Source organism: Filicampus tigris, chromosome 1, assembly GCF_054856515.1.
Source record: "Filicampus tigris isolate MCC_2025a chromosome 1, RoL_Ftig_1.0, whole genome shotgun sequence".
Classification (NCBI taxonomy): domain Eukaryota; kingdom Metazoa; phylum Chordata; class Actinopteri; order Syngnathiformes; family Syngnathidae; genus Filicampus; species Filicampus tigris.
Window position 1 is genome coordinate 5,929,998 of NC_141217.1, and position 20,523 is coordinate 5,950,520.

The window sequence follows — 20,523 nt, forward strand, 5'->3', positions numbered from 1 at the left end:
ATGGTTTCCATGGCAACACTGATTTCAGCCTTCCTGCTTACACCCTGCACCCCATCCAACAGCAACCTCCACCATCAAGCACCCATCCCCACCCCGATGGTTTACCCAAGGGAGACGACAAAAATGCTTCAGCATTATCGTCAGTGCACACACATATCCAGGCACGCAGACTGCCATCCACAACGGCTGCATTAACATCAATGAAAGGTTTACCAACTACATTTCAAATATATACATAATAAAAGTATACAGCAAATAGTTTATATATATATATATATATATATATATATATATATATATATATATATGTATATATATATAAATATATATATATATATACATATATATATACATATATATACATATACATATGTATATGTATATACATATGTATATGTGTATATATATATATATATATATATATATATATATATATATATATATATAATATATATATATATATATATATATATATATATATATATATATATATATATATATATATATATATATATATACACACACACACACATATATAGGTTGTTTTTGTTGGGTTTTTTTTTGGGGGGGGGGTGTCCAAGTATGACTTTTAGGCCATTTGTTTCCTAAGGTGACGAAATGTGATGTGTTACTAATGAAGTCTGTGGGGGTTTCCCCTACAGTTTAACTTTTAAATCACTGCTAAATACAAATTGACATCAGTAAACATTCTCATGGGTTTCAGACACACACTGGACTTGACATTTTAATTTATTTTTGGTGGGATTAAATGTATGCAAAGAGTGCAGCATGGACGACTGAAGAGTTTTCCGACCTCACAGTTGAGAGGTTGAGGGTTCAAATTTCATCTCTGGTCCTTAGCCTGCTTATGCTCCAGTTACCTGTGGCTCTCATGAGGGCGAGCACTACATAAATTGTATGGAACAGTGCCTACGCTTGAGACTGATGACGTATCAGTGGTAGTTGTTGTGTTACTTTGTGACTCATTACTGACACCCTATGGCTGTTAAACATCACTGCAGGTAGAGAATAATTAAGTGATCTTTAAAGCTAGGATAGTATTGTGTATCTTAATCTTAGTTTAATATATATTGGATAACTTTAAAATATACAAACACATTTCAATTGTGTCAACATGAAGATCAGAGTGAAAGTGTTGTTGCCTAACGCTTTTATAAACTCATCTTTTTATTTACCCTTTATCTCAAATAAGGCAGTTCAAACTGATTCTCATTTGCAATGTCATTCAGGCTGCAAACAGTCTTCGAGGCAGTGATTTATATGTATACATTTTTTTTAATTAAAACGTTTTGAGCTAATACACATAATAGCTTAACCTATTTGTAGCCTGTCATGGAAATGAATAAGTCCGTAATATGTAGCTAGTGAGTATTTCACATAATTTTTATATGAGTGCATGTATTATCTATTATTTTGCCATGTTTTACTCTGCTGTCTGTAGCCTGGTGGTCAGCATTGCAAATACCTTACCTGGATAAGTAAAAGTTAAATAAATGAAATAAATACATGTCTTCATTGACTGCGTTATTACTCAATCGTAAATATTGTCGTGATGTCCCCTGGCTTGCTCCGGTCCGCATCATCATCATCTTCATCACATTATGATGGTCTTGTGTTGGCAGCTAAATGCTATCTTGGTTAACCATTCAGTCATCCGAAATCGGGGCCACCAAACGGCCCTGGGCAATGTAGTTACTAGTTAGCCTGGTAATCTTTTGGGGTACAAACAAAAGGCGGAACCACTTTACCAGGGTAAACTGAACGGTTCCTGCAGTGGAAAAGGGGGGCTATTATCTTGCTTAAGTAAGGGCATGCTTAACCTGGGTTTGTGTTGACATGCGTACATGGCCTGATCATTTCTGTGTGCGCAAAGATTGGTTTAGAGTTGATACACAAGTCTGATGAGAAACAGTACTGCCAATAAGTGTCCTGGTTGGGCCACCAATATTTTAAACTGCTAAAAATCTGAGTTGTGGCGTTGCCATCGATATGACAGAGCGACTGCTACCTGTACTGCAAGTCAGCATACTGTTTAAAAAAAATAAATGTTTAAAGCTGAAGTCAATCCAAATATTTTTTTCAAGAATATGTTCTCCGCAGGCCTACTAGTTGAAACACGGCATTGTGATTCATTTTGCGTTTGTGGAATATAAATTAAGCAGTAAAATGCACTCGTTTTTAGCCATCTCTGAGGGCGGCCATTTTGTCTTCTGTCGACTGAAAATGACATCACAACTGCGCACAACGACCAATCAAGACTGACCTGTTCTGAATCTGAGCCGTGATTGGTCGTTGTGAGCAGTTGTGATGTCATTTTCAGTCGACAGAAGACAAAATGGCCGCCCCCGGAGATGGCTAAAAACGAGTGCATTAACACTTTTTCCACACACAGAATATTTATCAGAATGCCCTGTTTCAACTAGTGGGCTTGCATAGAACATATTCTTAAAACAAAACATTTTTGCGTCGACTTCTCCTTTAAAGAGAAAATAACTTTGATAACGTTTATAATAACTTTAAGAGTACGGATTACTTTTTGAAATCAGTCAATAGGCTACAGTAAATTAAAAAAAGGGTTCAATCCTGCTTGAAATATCAATCTTTCTCATCCTGTATCTGTATCTTGCCCATCCAATTGAAGCAGAGGAAACATTCTGTTTAAAACAGACATGTGATACTGTACTGCATATGGCCAGATATCGCGTCTCCATTCAACTATTAAAATCCAGTTGATGGGTAATGTAGACCACATGACCACCTCAAGCACAGATTATACAAGACTCTTTCAGTATTTCACTTGATTGGGGAGTGAAAATAACAGGATTGATCTTTTGAGTTTCATTTAACCACAGTGAAAGATTGTTTCTCAGGGCATTGAATTGATTGCAACCGGAATGTTCTAGTTATCTTAAGGCCTTGACACACCAATCCGACGTCGGCCGTTGGAAAGTCGGTACAAGCCGTCTGTTTGGTGTGTCCCCCGTTCACAGTTTTTTTTCTCAACACTAATGTGCCAAATAATGTAAATTTTAGGACAAACTGATAATCAGCACTCTAAACACACTTTTTCTCTGACTCCTCCCTGTCTAATTTCCACACACCCAAAGATTTCATTAAACAACACCACCAACAACAACAAACACACATATTTGCCACTTTGGAACCTTTAACAATTGCCAGAAAAACACCACATTTGGAACCTTCACCCTCAAGCACCATTTAAAACAAAATTACAAGATTATTTTGGGTGCACCTGAGAAGGATGTTAGCACTGAAACAGAAACAGGTTTCATAAAACGAACGATATAGCAGCAAAAAGAAATTTCTGCTTGTTGTGGCACTGAAATACTGAATTGTAAAAAACAAAAAAAAAAACAAAAGCAGATTTGTATCAACAAATATTTCCCTTTCTGAGATGCAATTAACATTGTTGGCAGCACTATTTATTTTAAAAAATAAGAAAAGCCTGTTGCGAGAGTCAAGCTTGGTATTAAAATGCTTTAAATTGAGGCCAAGGTGCCTTTGCTGCAACGTGCGTGACAACGCGTTTCTGAAAGGGGGCAAAAAAGACGACGACAGCTGTACATGCAGAGTATGTTCTTTGCTGCATGATGGCCCATGACGTGCTCCATCAAAACCATTTTGAATCACCTAACATTTAATCAGTCTCTACCACTTCAGTCTCGATGAGTAGTTTAACCTTTTGTTGATTTGCATGCTTTCAACTCAGTGAGAAGAGCTTCAGGAAGGCCATTTGCTTTTCCAGTATGACCCATGGCTGGGTGAATTTGGTGTGAAAATACAGGTAGTACCTGCATTCTATGCATACATGACATCTATGATAATTACAGGCAGTATTTTGGGTATCCATCCATCCACCCATCAAACGACTCTGGGATGAGCAACACCGGTGATGGTCCAATCAATGTCAGTGAAATGTAACCTCACAGATGAAAGTACAAGAAAATCCTAACAGACACTGCAACAGGTTTTAAAAGGTTTTCTCAGAGAGTGATGACTCTTACATCTGCAAATTGAGAACTATTGTATAGTTTCTTTCAATCAAGACAATTGAATAAAGTAGAATTGTTACAATAAATCCGAGCAGGTTGAATGGCCACGTGTCCTGCTACTTTGCCAAAGTTTTGTGTATTTTGATGCTTGAGACGACTGCTACTACAGGAAGATTTTAGCCACGGTCACTCTCACACGCACGTTTTTACCAAAGCCTTTGACTAACTTGGGAGGTTCTGCAAATTCCTTGAGCCATTCAGCATTTTTAAGCTATTTCACCTCTTCACGGTGCGTCAATCTCTGCACGCACTGCGAATGAGTTTGATCACGGCTGAGGATGAGCATTCCTGGAATGCAATATTTTGTCCATCATATTTTTAAGACACATCAAAAAATGTGTCAAGTGGTCTAAATCAACATCTTGGCAGGAGAATCCTTCAGAGCGCCTCTTTTCGCTTTGTGCATTTACACAGCGTAGCGAAGCCTACGTGTAGCCCGGCAGAGCCATGACGTACATTTACAGCCCATGTACCACAGATGAGATTCGCTGGCACAGCCTGGAATTGAGATGCAAGACGAAATGCTTACAACTTCCTCCAAAAAAAAAGCCGAAGGGCACCCTGAGCTTCTCATTTTTCTCAAACGTTTGCGTGTTGCTAACTGCCAATACATGTTCCACAGGAGTATTCAAGTCTTTCGTTCACTTTTCAATAAGAGTCACTTTCCCAGCTGGAACACACCTGAAACATATTGTTATTGTGCTCCTCCATTAGTGGAATGTGTGCGCGGAGACAAACGCATCCAGCCAACGATTTTGCGTTTGAAAATGTGGAGACTTTAGTGAGGCTGCGGGCCTTGTTGGCTGTCCTGGTCCTGTGGTGGAAGTTTGTAGTTCTGCTGCGCCGCCATGGCTTGCAAGTGCTGCCGCTGGGCCTGTCTGGCTTTGTTATACAAGAAAACCCCCACAAACACAAGGACGGTGCCGGTGGCGCTGAGCATGGAGATCTGGTTGCTGAACACGATGACGCTCAGCCACACGGACAGGGCGTGCTTCACGGTGCTTGCGACGCTGAGGAAGACATGAGGGAGTTGTGTGGTCAGTGGAATGCTCGCTCCTCACAAGGTACGTAGTAGGAAATCAGACTGCTAAATTTAAAACAAAACCTCAGCATACGTCACAAGAGCTCAACTGAGTCAGCATCAAAGTTTGTAAAGAATGACAGAGGACAAAAAAGTTGTAGTAAAACACAAGGGAAAGCATGAGAGTTGGCTAGATGTATGCAGGGTTCATAGTTCATACATCTTAAAGTAGAAGTCAATCCCAAATTTTTTTTTCAAGAATATGTTCTATGGAGGCCCACTAGTTGAAACAAGGCATTCTGATGCGTTGCGTTTGTGGAATGAGAATTAATCCACACGTTTTCAGCCATCTCTGGGGGCGGCCATTTTGTCAAGTCTGTCGACTGAAAAATGACATCGCAGTTGCTCATGGCTCAGGTAACGACCGATCACAGCTCACCTGTTTTTCGAAGCTGAGCCATGATTGATCGTTACTTGAGCCCTGAGCATTTGTGATGTCATTTTCAGTCGACAGAAGTGACAAAATGGCCGCCTCCTGAGATAGCTAAAAGGGGTGGATTTTTCTGCTTAACTCATATTCCACAAATGCAATATTAATCAGAATGCCGTGTTTCAACTCACGGGCCTGCATAGAACATATTCTTGGAAAAAAATATGTTTGGGTTGACTTCCCCTTTAAGCCAAGTTAAATTCAAAATGTTTTCAGGGTAGACTTTTGTTGTATGATGTATGATGACTTAAAAGCAGTTTGTGCATTTTTTTTTATATAAAAGGTGTTCAAGGGTAGTAAATTTGGCAAAGGCAGGAGGGTTAAACCACACAACCCCAGTGTATAAAGTGTTTGAAAGGAACGGGAAAGCACTGTACCTAAAAGTAACCGGAGAAATGCGTCCCATGAGAGCGTAGGCAGTGACACTCTGCAGGTGAAACAGGGCGCCATTGAACAGCAACAACAAGATGATGTCCCGACTGAAGGTAAAGGTCTGTCCACTCTTCTCATTTGCTGGAGTTTCCTGTGAGACAAGCGTCAGACCAATTCAGTCAAATTCCTTCTATATTTCTTGATTTTTGACCCATAAGGATTTTGATGGCCATCATTGTTTATTTCAGTCATTTTTTTGGGGGGGGGGGGGGGGGAATGCCATTTTGAAGCCATGACGTCATTAAGAATTTCAAGTTTAAAGCGTACAATTTTAGGCCCAACTAGTTTGATGCCTCAACAGTTTGAAAACAAATCGAATGTGGCAAGCATTGTAAAGTTTGGTGCAACGTTTCTTATAAATACTCTATTAGAGCGGCAAGGTTGGCGGAATGGTCCATCCCTCTGTAAAATGTGTTTATAAAGTTATTATTATTATTATTATTATTATTATGAATCACTGCAATCATGGATTTTTCCCATTTATAGTGAAAAAAAAATCAAAGTACATTATTATTTGGCAGATGTCAAATCGTATTAAAGGTGCAAATAATTATTTGGATTGAATAAATAATCTGTCAATTATTTTGTCAATCGATGAATGGCATTAAAAAAAAAAAAAAAGAATTTCCACCCCTTTATACCAAACCAAGACATTATTTCAAATTGACAGTGCAAAAATGCACAAACATTAATTATGATTCAGTTATTTGTTTGTTCCGTAACATGTCGTAAAATTGGCAGTGGAAATTCTGCACTCCAGTTCAAAAATGGTCAAATCTTGAGTGCTCACTCATATTGAAAGAGGACTCCGTTCTGAGAATTTTTTTTTTTTTAAGAACTGGATACAAGAGTGAGACAATAGTTACTAAACCACTAGTATATCATACCAATTTACGACACAACTCACTAGCTGACCTACCAAGAGGAACACCCAGGCCGGGATGAGCATGATGACTGCTGCTGCACTGGTGTAAAATTGCAATTCTGGAGGGCTGAAACAAAAAAATACAACTAAAAATGTATCATTTTAACATGTACCATTCCTGGTTTTAGTCTTTTTACCTGAATTTGTAAGTGTCACCACTCAATAGTTTCTTGGAGAAGACATTCTGTAAACTGAGATGGGAGGGAAAGAGTTAAGTGAAGCTTGCCGCGGATCAGCAGCAGCGTTGCCGTACCAGTCCATGATGTTGGTGGAGAGTGCGGCGGAGAAACCGAGCAAGTTGAAGCTGAGCTCTGTGGCCGTGCATAGCGCCAGGCCCGCCATGACGGGGAACAGGGAGAGGTTCACCCACAAGCCTGCATTACAATGACGGTGGACAGTATTCAATGAGGATGCATATTAGGGTAGTCCTTCCAGAGGGGTCCATTTTGAAATGTATAGATCTGTTGTTTTTTTGCGGGTTTTTTTTCTTTTTTTTTTGCTGCAATGCCCTAAATTTGCTAGAATAGTTGGGAAAAACTCCCCTGGTAAAATGTTTTCCCAATTCTGAAAAGATTTACCCCTGCCTCAATTATCATGAAGTTTAGCCTCATCTCGTTTTGTAGGCTGACAAAAGGACAACAATATATCAGTGCTTAAAGAGGGAAATCAACCCAAACCTATTTTTTTTCAAGACTAAGTTCCCAGCAGGCCCACTAGTTGAAACACAGCATTCTGATTAATATTGCGTTTGTGGAATATGAGTGAAGCGTGATTGGCCGTTACCTGAGCCCTGAGTAGTTGTGATGTCATTTTCAGTCAACAGAAGTGACAAAATGACCACCTCCAGAGATGGCTGAAAACGAGTGGATTAACTCTTATTCCACAAACGCAATATTTATCAGAATGCCTTGTTTCAACTAGCGGGCTTGCATAGAACACATTCTTGAAAAAATATGTTTGAGTTGACTTCCCCTTTAAGTTTAAAATGCGCCTTGTTGCCCCGACCTACCACACTGTGTCCAGGGATGACATTTTAATTTCCTCAAACCAAAGCTTGTCATTGTGTTTTGAATTTTGTAAATCAAATCAATAGATAAAGGTTTGGGTTGATAATCGGTTTTGCACTGCAGATATTTTGTTTTACCACATGGTCTTCTGATTTGACATTTGGCCGAGTTGTAATCTTAAAATGATGGCTGCACATAAAGCTGTGGCATTTGACTGCTCCACTGGAAAGAAATACAGTAATCCCTCGCTACTTCGCGGTTCGATCTCCGTGGCCTCAGTGCATCGCGGATTTTCAAAAAGTACTCATCAAAAAATAAAAATGAAACAATACAGCCATATGGGCAATCATTTTACGGAAAGGCGTGCTGTTTCAAAGAGATAGTTGCCTCGGAGGCTTTTTACATACCCACGGGCAGTAGCAGGCTCGTGATTGGTTCCTGACCAATGAGAGCACGGGTGGATTTATCCCGTAAGCTGGTTGCAGCCTCACCCAGGATTTCCCTTGTTGTGTCTCACCAGTTTCGCTTACCTTAACTAGACTCACGTGTTGCTTTTTATCCAAAGGCCCTTGTTGATGTTATTGTGCAATACCAAAGTTGCCATGATTACTGCCGGTGGTGACAGAGCAATTTGTTGTGTAGCAAGTATTTAGAAGGGTGGAAACTATGTCGGGGGGTTGGCAATGACGTAATAGAGGCATACATTCCCGCCGATATAAAAATAAAAACAATATAAAATAAAAATAATAATAGTAATAATAATAATAATAAAGTCAACCTCTACTTCTCGCGGGGGGTTTCTGCTCCCCATTAACCGCGGTGAACGAGGGATTACTACACTTGCTCTCTGCTATTGTGTGAATGTAAAACGGCTGCCTTATCCTCGCACTTGAGCTCGCAGATCCCTCTGGTGTATTGCAACAACAAAATGAGGCTCTCAACAGTGGCATTAATGCTAAGGACAGCTTGAGTGAAAACGACGGACCATTTGTAAAGAACCCCCCTAAAAAAGGAACTCTGAAGACACTAAGATGCATTTGGAGAAACACCCTATGTATCCAAAAATGTAATTTATAATCACATTAAACATGTTACCCATAGTATTCCTTTAAAATGCCTGTTTTTTTAAACAGTTACCACTTGACTGATAACTTCCAATAATTCAGATGCTCATATTAGGAAAATGAATTGATTTTCCAGAGGAGAAAAACGTCTTAACCGTTATTGATGAAATCATCTGAAAATGATCCACCTGTGTACTCTCCAAGAATCAACCTGGACATGATGACAGTAAAAATGGGTGCGGAGCTCTTCACCGTCTCTGCAAAAGACACGGCCACATTCTTCAGGCTCACCAAGCCCAAGACCACCGTGGTGAACCTGGAAAACAGCCACAGGGATTCTAAGGACTCCGCTGAACGAGTGACTCGTGAGTCTGATTCTACGATATCACTTCCAAACAGCATTACTTTTACCTATCTTTGGCTTCGGCTAAATCAGGCCTGCCAGTGCGAAGATTAAACCGTGTAGAAAATCTGACCACTCGTGAATATTCCTTTTCAGTGTAAAATGATTCAGATTCACATATTTAAGCATTGGAGGAGCTCTGTCCTCTCGATGCGTGACATGACATGCTTCGGGAAGTCACCTCATCAGTCCAACGAAGAGCATGATCATGATGAAGTTGGGAGGATACTCATTCCTGGATTTGTGCTGGTAAAGGCAGCAGGGCACGAACATCTTGAGAAAGCCGATAATGGTGGTGGAGAGCATTTGGACCGCACCTGGCCACAAAAAGGAAAGAGCCACGAGGAAACAATGAAATAGGAATCAGAATGATACTCAATAGGGCTGAACATATCATCAAATTCAAATCGACACTGTAAGGTATAATGTGTGTGTGGGTGTGTAGTTGATTACTATTTTTTTAGGCCGGGGGGGGGATTTTGTCACGTCTGTCGACTGAAAATCACATCACAGTTGCTCGGGGCTCAGGTAACAACCAATCACAGCTCACCTGTCTTCTACAAACTGAACCATGATTGGTCGTTATTTGAGCCCTCAGGGCATCTGTGACGTCATTTTCAGTCGACAGAAGTGTTAAAATGGCCGACCCCTGAGATGGCTAAATTTTGCTACTTGACTCATATTTCACAAACACAATATTAATCAGAATGCCTTGTTTCAACTAGTGGGCCTGCATAGAACATATGCTTGAACAAAAATGTTTGGGTTGACTTCCCCTTCAATTGGAAAAAAAACAACATTGGATTCAACTCACACAAACAGCCACTCAGCCCTTTCAAACACACCTTCACACCCACGCACGCATACACACAATCATTTACATTAGTGTTGTTCTGACAGATATATTTTTTTCTTCTTGAGGGCGACTTGTTGCTGAAACGCCGCTTGGATTTAGAACTACGACAACAGTCTTTTTTACGGATGTCACTTTTATTGCGCTCTGGCAATGACTTTGACTAAAAAGATTATTACTCCTTGCTTGAGAGTCTAATAAAGGTATTTTGTTTATTAAAATTCTGTTGTGAGTATATTTTAATGTAAATTGTGTCTGATAAATCAATGAGAGACTGTTGGTGGACCGCTGAGATTGTCCCGTGCGGCTCTCGATAGCAGGACACAATCAGCGGTGTTATAAAATACAGCTGCTTTAGAGCAAACAGCATATTATTTTGTATTTATTATTTTTCGAAAATGCTGCAATATTGTTTTGTGAGTATATATGTATTTATTTGTATTGTGCTCAAGTAATTATTCCTTTTTTATTTGATTTGGTATGGCGCATTTCCTGAGCGGAGAAGAAACGAGAGAGAGAGAGAGAGAGAGAGAGAGAGAGAGAGAGAGAGAGGTGAATTAGAGCGAGGCTGTTCATGTCTGAATAAAGACGCAACAAAACACTGTCCTGCCGTGTCGGTTGTCTTCAGCAAGGATGACGCCAGAAGAAATACATAAAGTCAAACCTCTATTGTAACCCGCCATACCACGGCCTCCGAAGATACAAGAAGGAAGAGCAACTGTGTCATATGTCAGTTTTTGTTGATTATGGCGGCGCCATGTGGACAAAAGCGGTAGTGTTAATGGTAAGCCAAGTATGAGGTAGTCCACAGTTTTAACAAATGGAAAGTGGACCAGTTCCCCCAAGTCATCCGCCCTTACCCAGCATGCTCGGCTGCCCCTCCAACAGCGACAGGATGTATTTGTTGAGGAAGAGGTTGCAGAAGCTAAAGAAGTACCAGAGGGCCAGGTAGGTGAGGGAGCGGCGGTTCAAGACCCCCGAGCCAGCCTTGATCACCGTTGTCTCCGTGACCACAATCTTTAGCACCTGGTCACTGGGTAGGCTCTCGCTGCGGGCCAACACCACTCGCTCCTGACGGATGTGAAGCGGGAGGAGAAAACGCCACAGTGAATGCCTGCTGCTTTTCTGCCTGGTGCCCAGCATGGCCTCTGTTGCCCAGGCCCCTGGGGGGGGGGGGGGGGGGGGGGGGTTTCGGGGCGAACCGGGAGATGAACGGTCTGAAACAGTAGCTGTGGGACTAAGGCATCTTCTGATCAGTCACGTGATGTTTTTTGCGACATCTTGCATTGAAGACATTCTGGTATTGATGCTTGTCACACCTGCAACACACAACAGAGAAAATAGTGAACCTCTGCCATAGCACAGATTTTACGGCGATTGTTTTAACAGAATACAGGAAAGTCTAAATTTAAGAGTTGGCACCTTGAAGTGTTGTACTACCTTGTGCCACAACATGCAGGGGAGCACTTGACATCTATTGGAAGAGATTCGGCCAGGCCCGGGGCCTCATTTATCAAAGAGTGCGTACAACAATTTAGACCATGTCCACATGGAAACTGAGACTGCTTCGTTCCTCAAAAAAAATCTCAAACACGGAAGTGTTTCAAGAAATACGATTGTCACTGAAGACGATGACAGGGTGTAATGTATATGCCAAGTCTGAAGTGGTGCTGTAACACAGCCACAGGTAGCCACCGGAAAACAGAGAACAAAAAGCCTGAGCATAAAAGAAGTAGATGAAGAGGAGGCGCAACAATGGCCAGTATGTCAACACGATCTTGAAAGGAAAGTTTTGTTTGGATGGATGACACGGTGCAGTTTTTGCTTCGTGTTACTATTACACAATTTTCCTTTGATAGGGGCGGGTAAAGCATGAAGTGTTGAGACATTGTTTCAAGTTGCACCGAAATAGAATCGGAGCTTTGGTTTTCAGTGATAGCAACATGAGGGACATCTAGTGGACCAAAGAAGTCACAGCAACCCATGTCACTTAAAGAACGTAACATTCCCTCATGCCTATCTTTCAGCAATAATAGCAAAACAAATATGATACTCTGGCTGTGCAATTAATAGAAATTCAATTACCATTATTACAATCCACTATTATAAAATTGGCATAATCGTAAAAAAAACATTCATATTAGGGTTTGGCGATCTGGGCAAAAAAAAAAAATATATAGATATTTTTTCAAAAAACTCGATAACGATAATTTGACGATATTCTACGAAAAATATTTTAAATCTGCACTTGCTTCACAGACCAATTGTGGATAGACAACGTTTGTGAACAACATCTTTTAAATTACTAAATATAGCTTCTGCAAAACAATGAAATTCTACGACAATATTTAACAAAAACAAACAAAAAATTATGTATAGACTTACATCGATTTTTTTTTAATGTCATTTAACTGTCTCTGCTATTCCACAATGATATGACATTTTGAGCTGCAGTAAGTACTGGTGTACCACTCCCAACTACGAGAGCAATCAGAATGAAAAAAAATGTATTTAATATGTGACGTGTGACTAAGTGTCACCCAGCGAGGGGGGAAAAAAAAGGCGTCGTCATGACAACACCAATTCTCATACATTGCCCAGTGTATTCAGAATAATGTTGAATACTTGTGAAGACTTGTGACCAGAGCAGGGCATTTGACCATTTTTTGCCCGTCCGGCCGCGACTCTCCACCCTTGACTTGTGACCCCCGGCCATATTCATAAACATATAAACATTGTCGGCCCCAGCCCATCCATGATTGATGTCGCCGCGGGAGAAATGCTCTAACGGCGGAGGCTTATTAAAGATCATTAGCTGGCTAATTTACAATTTGAACCCGCTGTGGACACGCTTCGAATGCGCTAGTAGTCCTTAGCCAACTGCGTGTGCTTACTTGCATTGCGAGCCCTGGGGTTGGATCGTATTATTATTTGGGTCCAACAGAGAGCCAGAAGTCGTAGTCAAGTTACTTATTTATTTCCCACATTTCCCCTCCAACCCGGCCTTCAAAATAAAAGCATGCCAGCAAACCATTATACACAGCTAGTTTGCTATGGCGTATTTCCAGAAATAGGGAAGACGCCAGAGAAGTGCATGAACTCCACCTTGATGTGGCTGCGTCATCCTGCTGCTTTTTTGCGCGAAGCTTGAATATACTCCAAAAAAAAAAAAAAAAAAAATAATAATAATAATAATAATAATAGTAATAATATATATACTCGTGGACACAAGTTGTTTTGAAACAAGTCGGGGGGGCGTCGCTTCAAAAAGACAGTGACGACAATGGATATCGTGCCTGCTACAACCATAAAAGGACCGAGAAGACTAGACGATGCATTTAATTTTATTGCGAAAACGATCTGGAAGGTGAAGGGGAAATTCTTTCCACACACAACGCTGCTAAACTAGTTGCTTTGCAGCAGCAACAAGCTGCGTGGTGCATTCTCTCCTCCGTGTGAGAAACCGTATGTCATTGCAAATGTGATATAATCGACCAATCAGAGCAGCAACAAATCCTTATGTGTGCGTGGCTTGTGTTGCAGACCTGTCACCAACAGCACAATGCGTCAGTCATGTGAATCAATGTGGCAGTTGTTTGTGTAAGAGGAGACGTGAGACAGCAACGTGCGTTCAAGCGCGTTTGTATTTCCTTATTTTCACATCATGCAACCCGCGCCTCCCACCTGCAACTGGGGCATACCATTACAAGAGGGGGCGGGGGTGCTGGGGAGCAATACCATAATCCCTAAAACAGCAGTTGTCGCTCGCGCCGACACGGGAGTAGAAAGAAGCCTAAAAAGAAGCCTTTCACCAAGTAGGCCGATATTGAATTTTGCCGCCTCGCGAGCACGTCACACGCATGAGGGCTGATTAGTGGGCCGGACTAAAATCAACTTCCAGCCATGCTTAGTCCATGCTTAAAAAAATTTGTCAGCCGAGTTTTCCTCGTAATCCATATGGCTCTTGGTGCAACAGAATTGCTCTTCACGGTGACTATTTAGGCACATCTAACAATGTTATTCCCACCGACGTCAGTCTTGTCAACTCCAAACCATTTAAAGACTACGGACGACGTGGACTCGCGCGTATGAATCCCGCTCGACATTCCTCCATATTTGAAACAGTTTCTCAGAGTCACGTGACCGGGTCCTGCCCGCTGATTCAACGAATGATTATCACTTCCTCCTTCTCTGCCGTCAATGCGCACTGATTTTTCAGCATTTCCTCATACTTTGCGGCCGTCGACTGACTCTAGTCAGAGGCAGTATTAATACTGGATAATGTAAAATTACACATCGTGAAAGCAAGATTGCCGATGATATCGATACCGATATATATTTTCATATATATTTTCAATTCATATGCATTTATATCCAATGCACCTTGTTTACACAAGGAACTCATACATTTGCACCTTTCTTTTTATTTTATAATAACACATTTGATCAATTTTATTTTGTCCAAAGGGAACTTACATTTATTTGTCATATATTATAATTTTTACATTTAAAAATGTTCATGTTTTGTACCAAAAAACAAATGATCGTTTTAATAATCGTGATTTTAATTATATACAATACCTGTCAACCGGTGTACTGAATGATGTGTTTTTATTTGTCACATTTCAATCAATCAATCACATTTTATTTATATAGCACTTTTCATACATAAAAATGCAACTCAAAGTGCTTTAAAACATTCAAAGCAAAACATAGAATTATCTTCAATCAAAAGAAAAGATAAATTATTTAAAAGTTGTTGAAAGCCAAACTAAAAAGGTGTGTCTTGAGCTTCCTCTTAAAAATATCAACAGTCTCTGCAGACCTGACATCCTCTGGCAGGCTATTCCAAAGGTGAGGACCAAAATGGCTGAATGCAGCCTCGCCATGCATTTTGGTCCTCACCCTTGGAATAAATAAAAGGCCGGCGCCAGAGGACCTCAGGATCCGCGAGGGCTGGTATGATAAAAGCAAATCAGATAAATAAGATGGCCCAAGACCATTAACACATTTATAAACTAATAAAAGTACTTTAAAATCGATCCTGAAACACACAGGGAGCCAATGCAGCAATTTCAAAACTGGCGTAATGTGCTCCCGCCCTCTGGTTCTCGTCAGCACCCGAGCGGCTGAATTCTGCAGTAGTTGCAGTGGTGAAATGCTCTTTTTCGGGAGGCCAGAGAGCAGGGCATTACAGTAATCTAAACGACAGGAAATAAAGGCATGCATCAGCACTTCCGTGTTAGCCTGAGAGAGAAACGGGCGGACTCTGGCGATATTCTTAAGGTGATAAAAACCAATCTTGGTTACATTTGTCGTGTCTCTAGGAGCCGCACACGCTCTGTGTGTGTGCGTGCTCAAATTTCGAACACACGAAAATCAAATTCAACGGTGGCTCAGATCAGAAACATCATTCCAAAAGAATTTGAGAGCTTAGACGTGTGGCTTTCACACAGGCCCGAGTTTATTCATCTGTACTGTTTCAATCGAAGATGCAAGTGAAGCACCGTTTTTAATAAAAAATAAAAAATAAATGGTAAAATGGTAATTACAATGCTGTATTCTCTTAAAAAGACGTTGAAATTGTCATTGTCTACAAACATATTCTCAACCATATATCAGCCTATCCAACAGGATGTTGTGATCTACGGTATCAAATGCAGCAGTGAGGTCCAGCAGAACCAGAACTGATACTTGAACAGAATCAGTGTTCAGCCTAAATGTCATTTAACACTTTCACCAGTGCTGTCTCAGTGCTGTTATATGGACGGAAGCCTGACTGAAATTCATCAAGAATTTCACGTTTACTCAGAAAGTCGCTAAGTTGGTTAAATGCGACTTCTCAATAACTTTAGATGTAAAAGAGAGGTTAGAAACAGGTCTATAGTTGATCATCATAGAGGCATCGAGAGTCAGTTTCTTTAGGAGTGGCTTAATGGCAGCTATTTTTTGTGAATTTGGAAAAATGCCTGATGCCAGTAAGCTAGTATTAACCCATTAAGGCCTAAAGCGCCTGGCTCAACAGCTCCCCAAAACCTAAGGTCATCTTTGGAATTACTGTATTTTTCGGACTATAAGTCTGGAGTACAAGTCGCACCAGCCATGAAATGCATAATAAAGAGGAAAAAAACATATGTAAGTAGCACTGGAGTATAAGTCGCATTTTGGGAGGAAATTGTGCGCTTAGTACACATCATTTCCACTGAGCTACGATGCTACATGTAGCATACAAGAAAGTTACGGTAAGATAACCTTTAAACTCACCAAAACGATTGTAGATCGCTTAAATAAGTCTTTTATTCATCCCCGACCATGTAGAATGTTTCCAAGTCTCCAAAAGTATTTATATATTCGGTCGTAATGGTGTCTTCCTCTCCTCTCTGCTGAGTGTGCTCCTCCTTACGTGTGTGGCTGCATGATGCAATACCCCAGCCAGAAGCAGGCAACTGCCTGTTTGTGGTTCGTTCTTATTCAACCATCGTCTGTAAGTAACTTAGACAATTGTGTGTACCGGTAATGACCATGCAACATTTATATAGGAGCTGAATTGTGGCTGATTGTACTGTGTTGTTGACTGAACATACTAATCGCTGTGTTTATATAAATCGCGGTTGCTAATCGTTAGCATGTCTGCCTGTTTGTGGTTTATTCTTGTTCAACCATCGTCTGAAACTAAGACAATTGTGTGTAATGACATTTATATTTATATACGAGCTGAATTGTGGGTGACTGTAGGTTGTTGACACAACATACTAATCGCTATCACTCATGCTAATCGCGATCGCTAATAGTTAGTATAGGCTCATCTTGTTCATGTCTATGAAAATACACGTGGATGTAATGCATAGATTGATAGTATTTTTTGTTTCTTGTACAGTTTCACAATATAAACAGGCAACTTCGCTGCACACCTGAGTCAGTGGAGTTTGTTTGTGAATGTTTAGCTGTTTGGATAAGCTGGCTTCCTCGACTAGCTAGGCCTGTTAGTTTAACAAAACATTAGACTTTAACCGTTTGAATTATTCATGCATTTTAATAGCTTTTAGGATGTATCTTATGTTTCTTTATGTTGGTTACAATAACATGTGAAATGATATAGAAGTAATTGTCATGCTTGTAAGTGCTGACTTGTATTTATGAGGTTTTGTCTCCCTCTGCAGGCGCTTAAGCGCTAAAGCGCCTGCAGAGGGAGGCAAAACATAAGTTACAAGTCAGCACTAACAATCCATGAGAGTAATGTGTTAATAATTTCACACATAAGTCGCTCCAGAGTATAAGTCGCACCCCCGGCCATACTATGAAAAAAAGTGCGACCTATAGTCCAGAAAATACGGTACCCTTGAAAACCTGGAGTTATCCCAGAAATTCAACACTTACAAAATAATTTATATCTCAGCCCCTGTAGTAGACAGAAACATAATTCCAAAAGAATTTGAGATCTTAGACGTGTGGCTTTCACACAGATCAGAGGTTATTCATCTTAACTGTTTCAATCAAAGAGGTAAAAATAAAGTCAGTGCAAGAGAAGCACTACTTTTAATTAAAAAAAAAAAAAAATAGAGTGGTAATTACCATCCTCTTTTCTGCTACAAAGATGTTGATATTGTCATTATCTAAAAACATATCTTAACCATATATCACGTTCGACTAGTTCTACTGGTTCAAAGTCCACAATTGCGTCGTCTGTATCACTGCCATTATTCATTTCAGAGCTCCCACGATCGACTGCGCCCGCCATTACTGCTTGAAAAAAATCCGGATATCCTCAGACGACTCACAACACCGTCACATGTCTATTCTGATGCCTTTCATTGGTTAAGAGACCGAGAATTAAATAATAAATAGAAAATTACTCACACGTTTTCCCGGCTTTAAGAGTAGAAAGACGCAACAGCGCTCCCGGCTCTAGTGGTAGAAACGCAGTTATGCGCTCCCGTCCTTAATGGGTTAACTGACTTTGGTGGTAGAAACGCACTTGTGCATTCTTTAATGGGTTAAGGACCTTTATATACCTTTAAGAACCTCGCGCCTCACCGTATTTAAAGGAGACGCATTTAGTCCGGCCCTCAGTCTCGTAACATAGGGAAAACATCACTTCCTCTCGCCTGTTCCCTCACTCATCAATCTGTCCCCCAAACAACAACAACTCCACCTGACAATACTATTGTTAGAGAAATCTCGCCTCACCGCGAAAATAGACGATTACATACAGAAAAAATGGGCTTCGGACTACGCTTAGTCCGACTACTTTTTTTTTTTTTTAAAGTTTCCTGTTTATCGTTTATAGCCTACAAAATGGGCGTCCGCCATAGGCGGATGGACAGACCGTCACATAGGCGGAATGCGCAGTTCTGGTATGAACAAAGAATTAAGCAGAGCTGCGCATCGCCTATTTCCCGTCTGCATGTTTAAATCGACCCACGTGGTCCCAGTCAGTCCGAGTCAGCCAAACGACATCGAGAACGGACTTAACCTGTACCACAGTGCCGCACTCCTGACACGCGGCCAAGTAAGGAAAAAATACAAACAAAAAAAAAAAGTGTTGTGCGTACCTCGAGTTCCCACAGACGCAATGACAGAATGTGCCCCATATTGTCTTTAATTCACTGATCACCACGGTGTGTGTGTGACTGTCTGTTGTTTTTGTTTGATATTTTTCCTTTGTTTGGCGTCTTGTCTGCTCATGTGGCACCTGCTTGTGACGTGAAGATTACGTTCTCGACGCCGATTGGCTGTCGTCGACGAGCGATGGACCGGGACCACGCGGTCGATTAAATATGCAGGATGGAACACGGTGGCGGTTACGCGATGCCCAGCTCTGGAATTAAGGTTACTATAACTTTATCAATGATGGGGTATAGCATCTTCTGCAAATAAACATTTAATGCACTGCTTGAGCCAGGAGCATGGATATAAACATTCCACATTATACTGCATTCAAATGTACAATAAACCTTGTACATTTCTTCAATATTAGTTTTATTACCTGATATTTGGGTTGGTGTTTTATTGTAGCTTCTCTCCAACCTATTTAATTATTTTATCTTATTTTGAAGAAGGGGAAAAAATCTATTTATATCAAAAGCGATTGATGTGAATTATTTAGATACTGATACACCTTTCAGCCATATTGCTCAGCCCTAGGTTTAACTGTTTTTATAGGCGAAAGTGTGGGAGGTATACTGTATAAGCCCCCGCGATAAACGGAGAAGCATAAACCGCAGATGCGGCGTGACATCACATCTCTACATGTACAAAATAAGCTAATTTTAAGGCTATGAAAGTACTGCTCACCATCTGTTTAATGTTCATCGACCCTGCTCATTCATTGCAACACGATAGACTCTGCACTCTAACCATTGCAAACATTGAGTGCAAGCCAGTTGAGTTCAGGGTGCAATGAGGACCTTAGGAGGACACAAGGCAGGAAATGCATGTTGTTAAACAAGACTGAAGAGAGCAGAACCTTACCACGAACACGAACCGCTCCGTGATAGTGATCACCCACGGTCCAGCAACACAACCGAGAAGACAACACAAGCAGGAAGTTGCACGTTGACGTTAGCTAGCGACCGCTCATGGCAACGTGCGGTGCAAAGGTGCGGAGGCTAAAGGCCAGCCGAGCTGTCAACTTCAAGTCAGCGTCCAAGGCATGGGAGGGAATCGCGTGAGGCAACACGTAATGCAGGCAAACATTTTCTAACCTGCCCGAGAGACTCTTATCGGTGCGCTTGACTTTTGGACGTGGCGGCTGAGAACGTCAAGTTAATTTGTTTGAGGCGGCAGTGGAACGCCTTCAAAGTAAAACTCAAGAGTCAAACCTACCTTTGTTATTTAGTAAAGGAATTAGGAAAATAATTTACTGCTGATTGTATTTTGGGCATTTAATTGATGTAATGTCTTTTTTTTTTTTTTTTTTCAATTTGACGGATATAGCTTCCTCAAGAATAGATTTTATTTTCTTAATAAATTCGTATATTTCTGCAGTAGGTGAACTTGACCGAACTGATCATTTTCAGCTAACGATGCGTTCAAAGTCTGCTGTAGTTTTCACTACCCACTAGTGGACGAAACTTTGCACAAAGTTGATGCATCTCTATTGAAGACACAAACGCACGGACGGACGCACGCACGCACACGGGAACACACGCACACACACGCACATGCACACACACGCAACCTCGGGAAGCAAATACGCTTTAAAAACAGCATATTTAATTTATAATCTGATGAT

At 40.8% G+C, this 20,523-nt stretch overlaps 1 protein-coding gene across 2 annotated transcripts; it reads right to left on the bottom strand.

Moving 5' to 3' along the window:
- Nucleotides 1-3,165: 3,165 nt before the first annotated feature.
- On the bottom strand, nucleotides 3,166-20,060 carry LOC147152604 (solute carrier family 35 member E2A). Of its 2 annotated transcripts, none has more exons than XM_086049151.1 (9): nucleotides 19,761-20,060; nucleotides 11,150-11,608; nucleotides 9,618-9,753; nucleotides 9,222-9,349; nucleotides 7,216-7,336; nucleotides 7,100-7,153; nucleotides 6,957-7,029; nucleotides 5,983-6,128; nucleotides 3,166-5,104 (listed from the first exon to the last, which is right to left on the bottom strand). In XM_086049151.1, exons 2-9 carry the CDS (start codon nucleotides 11,430-11,432, stop codon nucleotides 4,873-4,875), a joined length of 1,173 nt encoding a protein of 390 aa, XP_085905277.1. In that variant the 5' UTR covers nucleotides 11,433-11,608; nucleotides 19,761-20,060; the 3' UTR covers nucleotides 3,166-4,872. The 2 variants fall into 2 exon arrangements, with proteins under 2 accessions (XP_085905277.1, XP_085905286.1); XM_086049160.1 differs by lacking the exon at nucleotides 19,761-20,060 and adding an exon at nucleotides 19,584-19,603.
- Between the last annotated feature and the right edge of the window lie 463 nt (nucleotides 20,061-20,523).

Coding starts and splice junctions, on each gene's coding strand:
- LOC147152604 (XM_086049151.1), bottom strand. CDS start 11,432: ATGCTGGGCACCAGGCAGAAAAGCAGCAGGCATTCACTGTGGCGTTTT. Junction 9,350..9,617: donor CTCTTCGTTGGACTGATGAG/GTGACTTCCCGA, acceptor GCTGTTTTCCAG/GTTCACCACGGTGGTCTTGG. Junction 7,337..9,221: donor GATTCTTGGAGAGTACACAG/GTGGATCATTTT, acceptor ATTGTAATGCAG/GCTTGTGGGTGAACCTCTCC.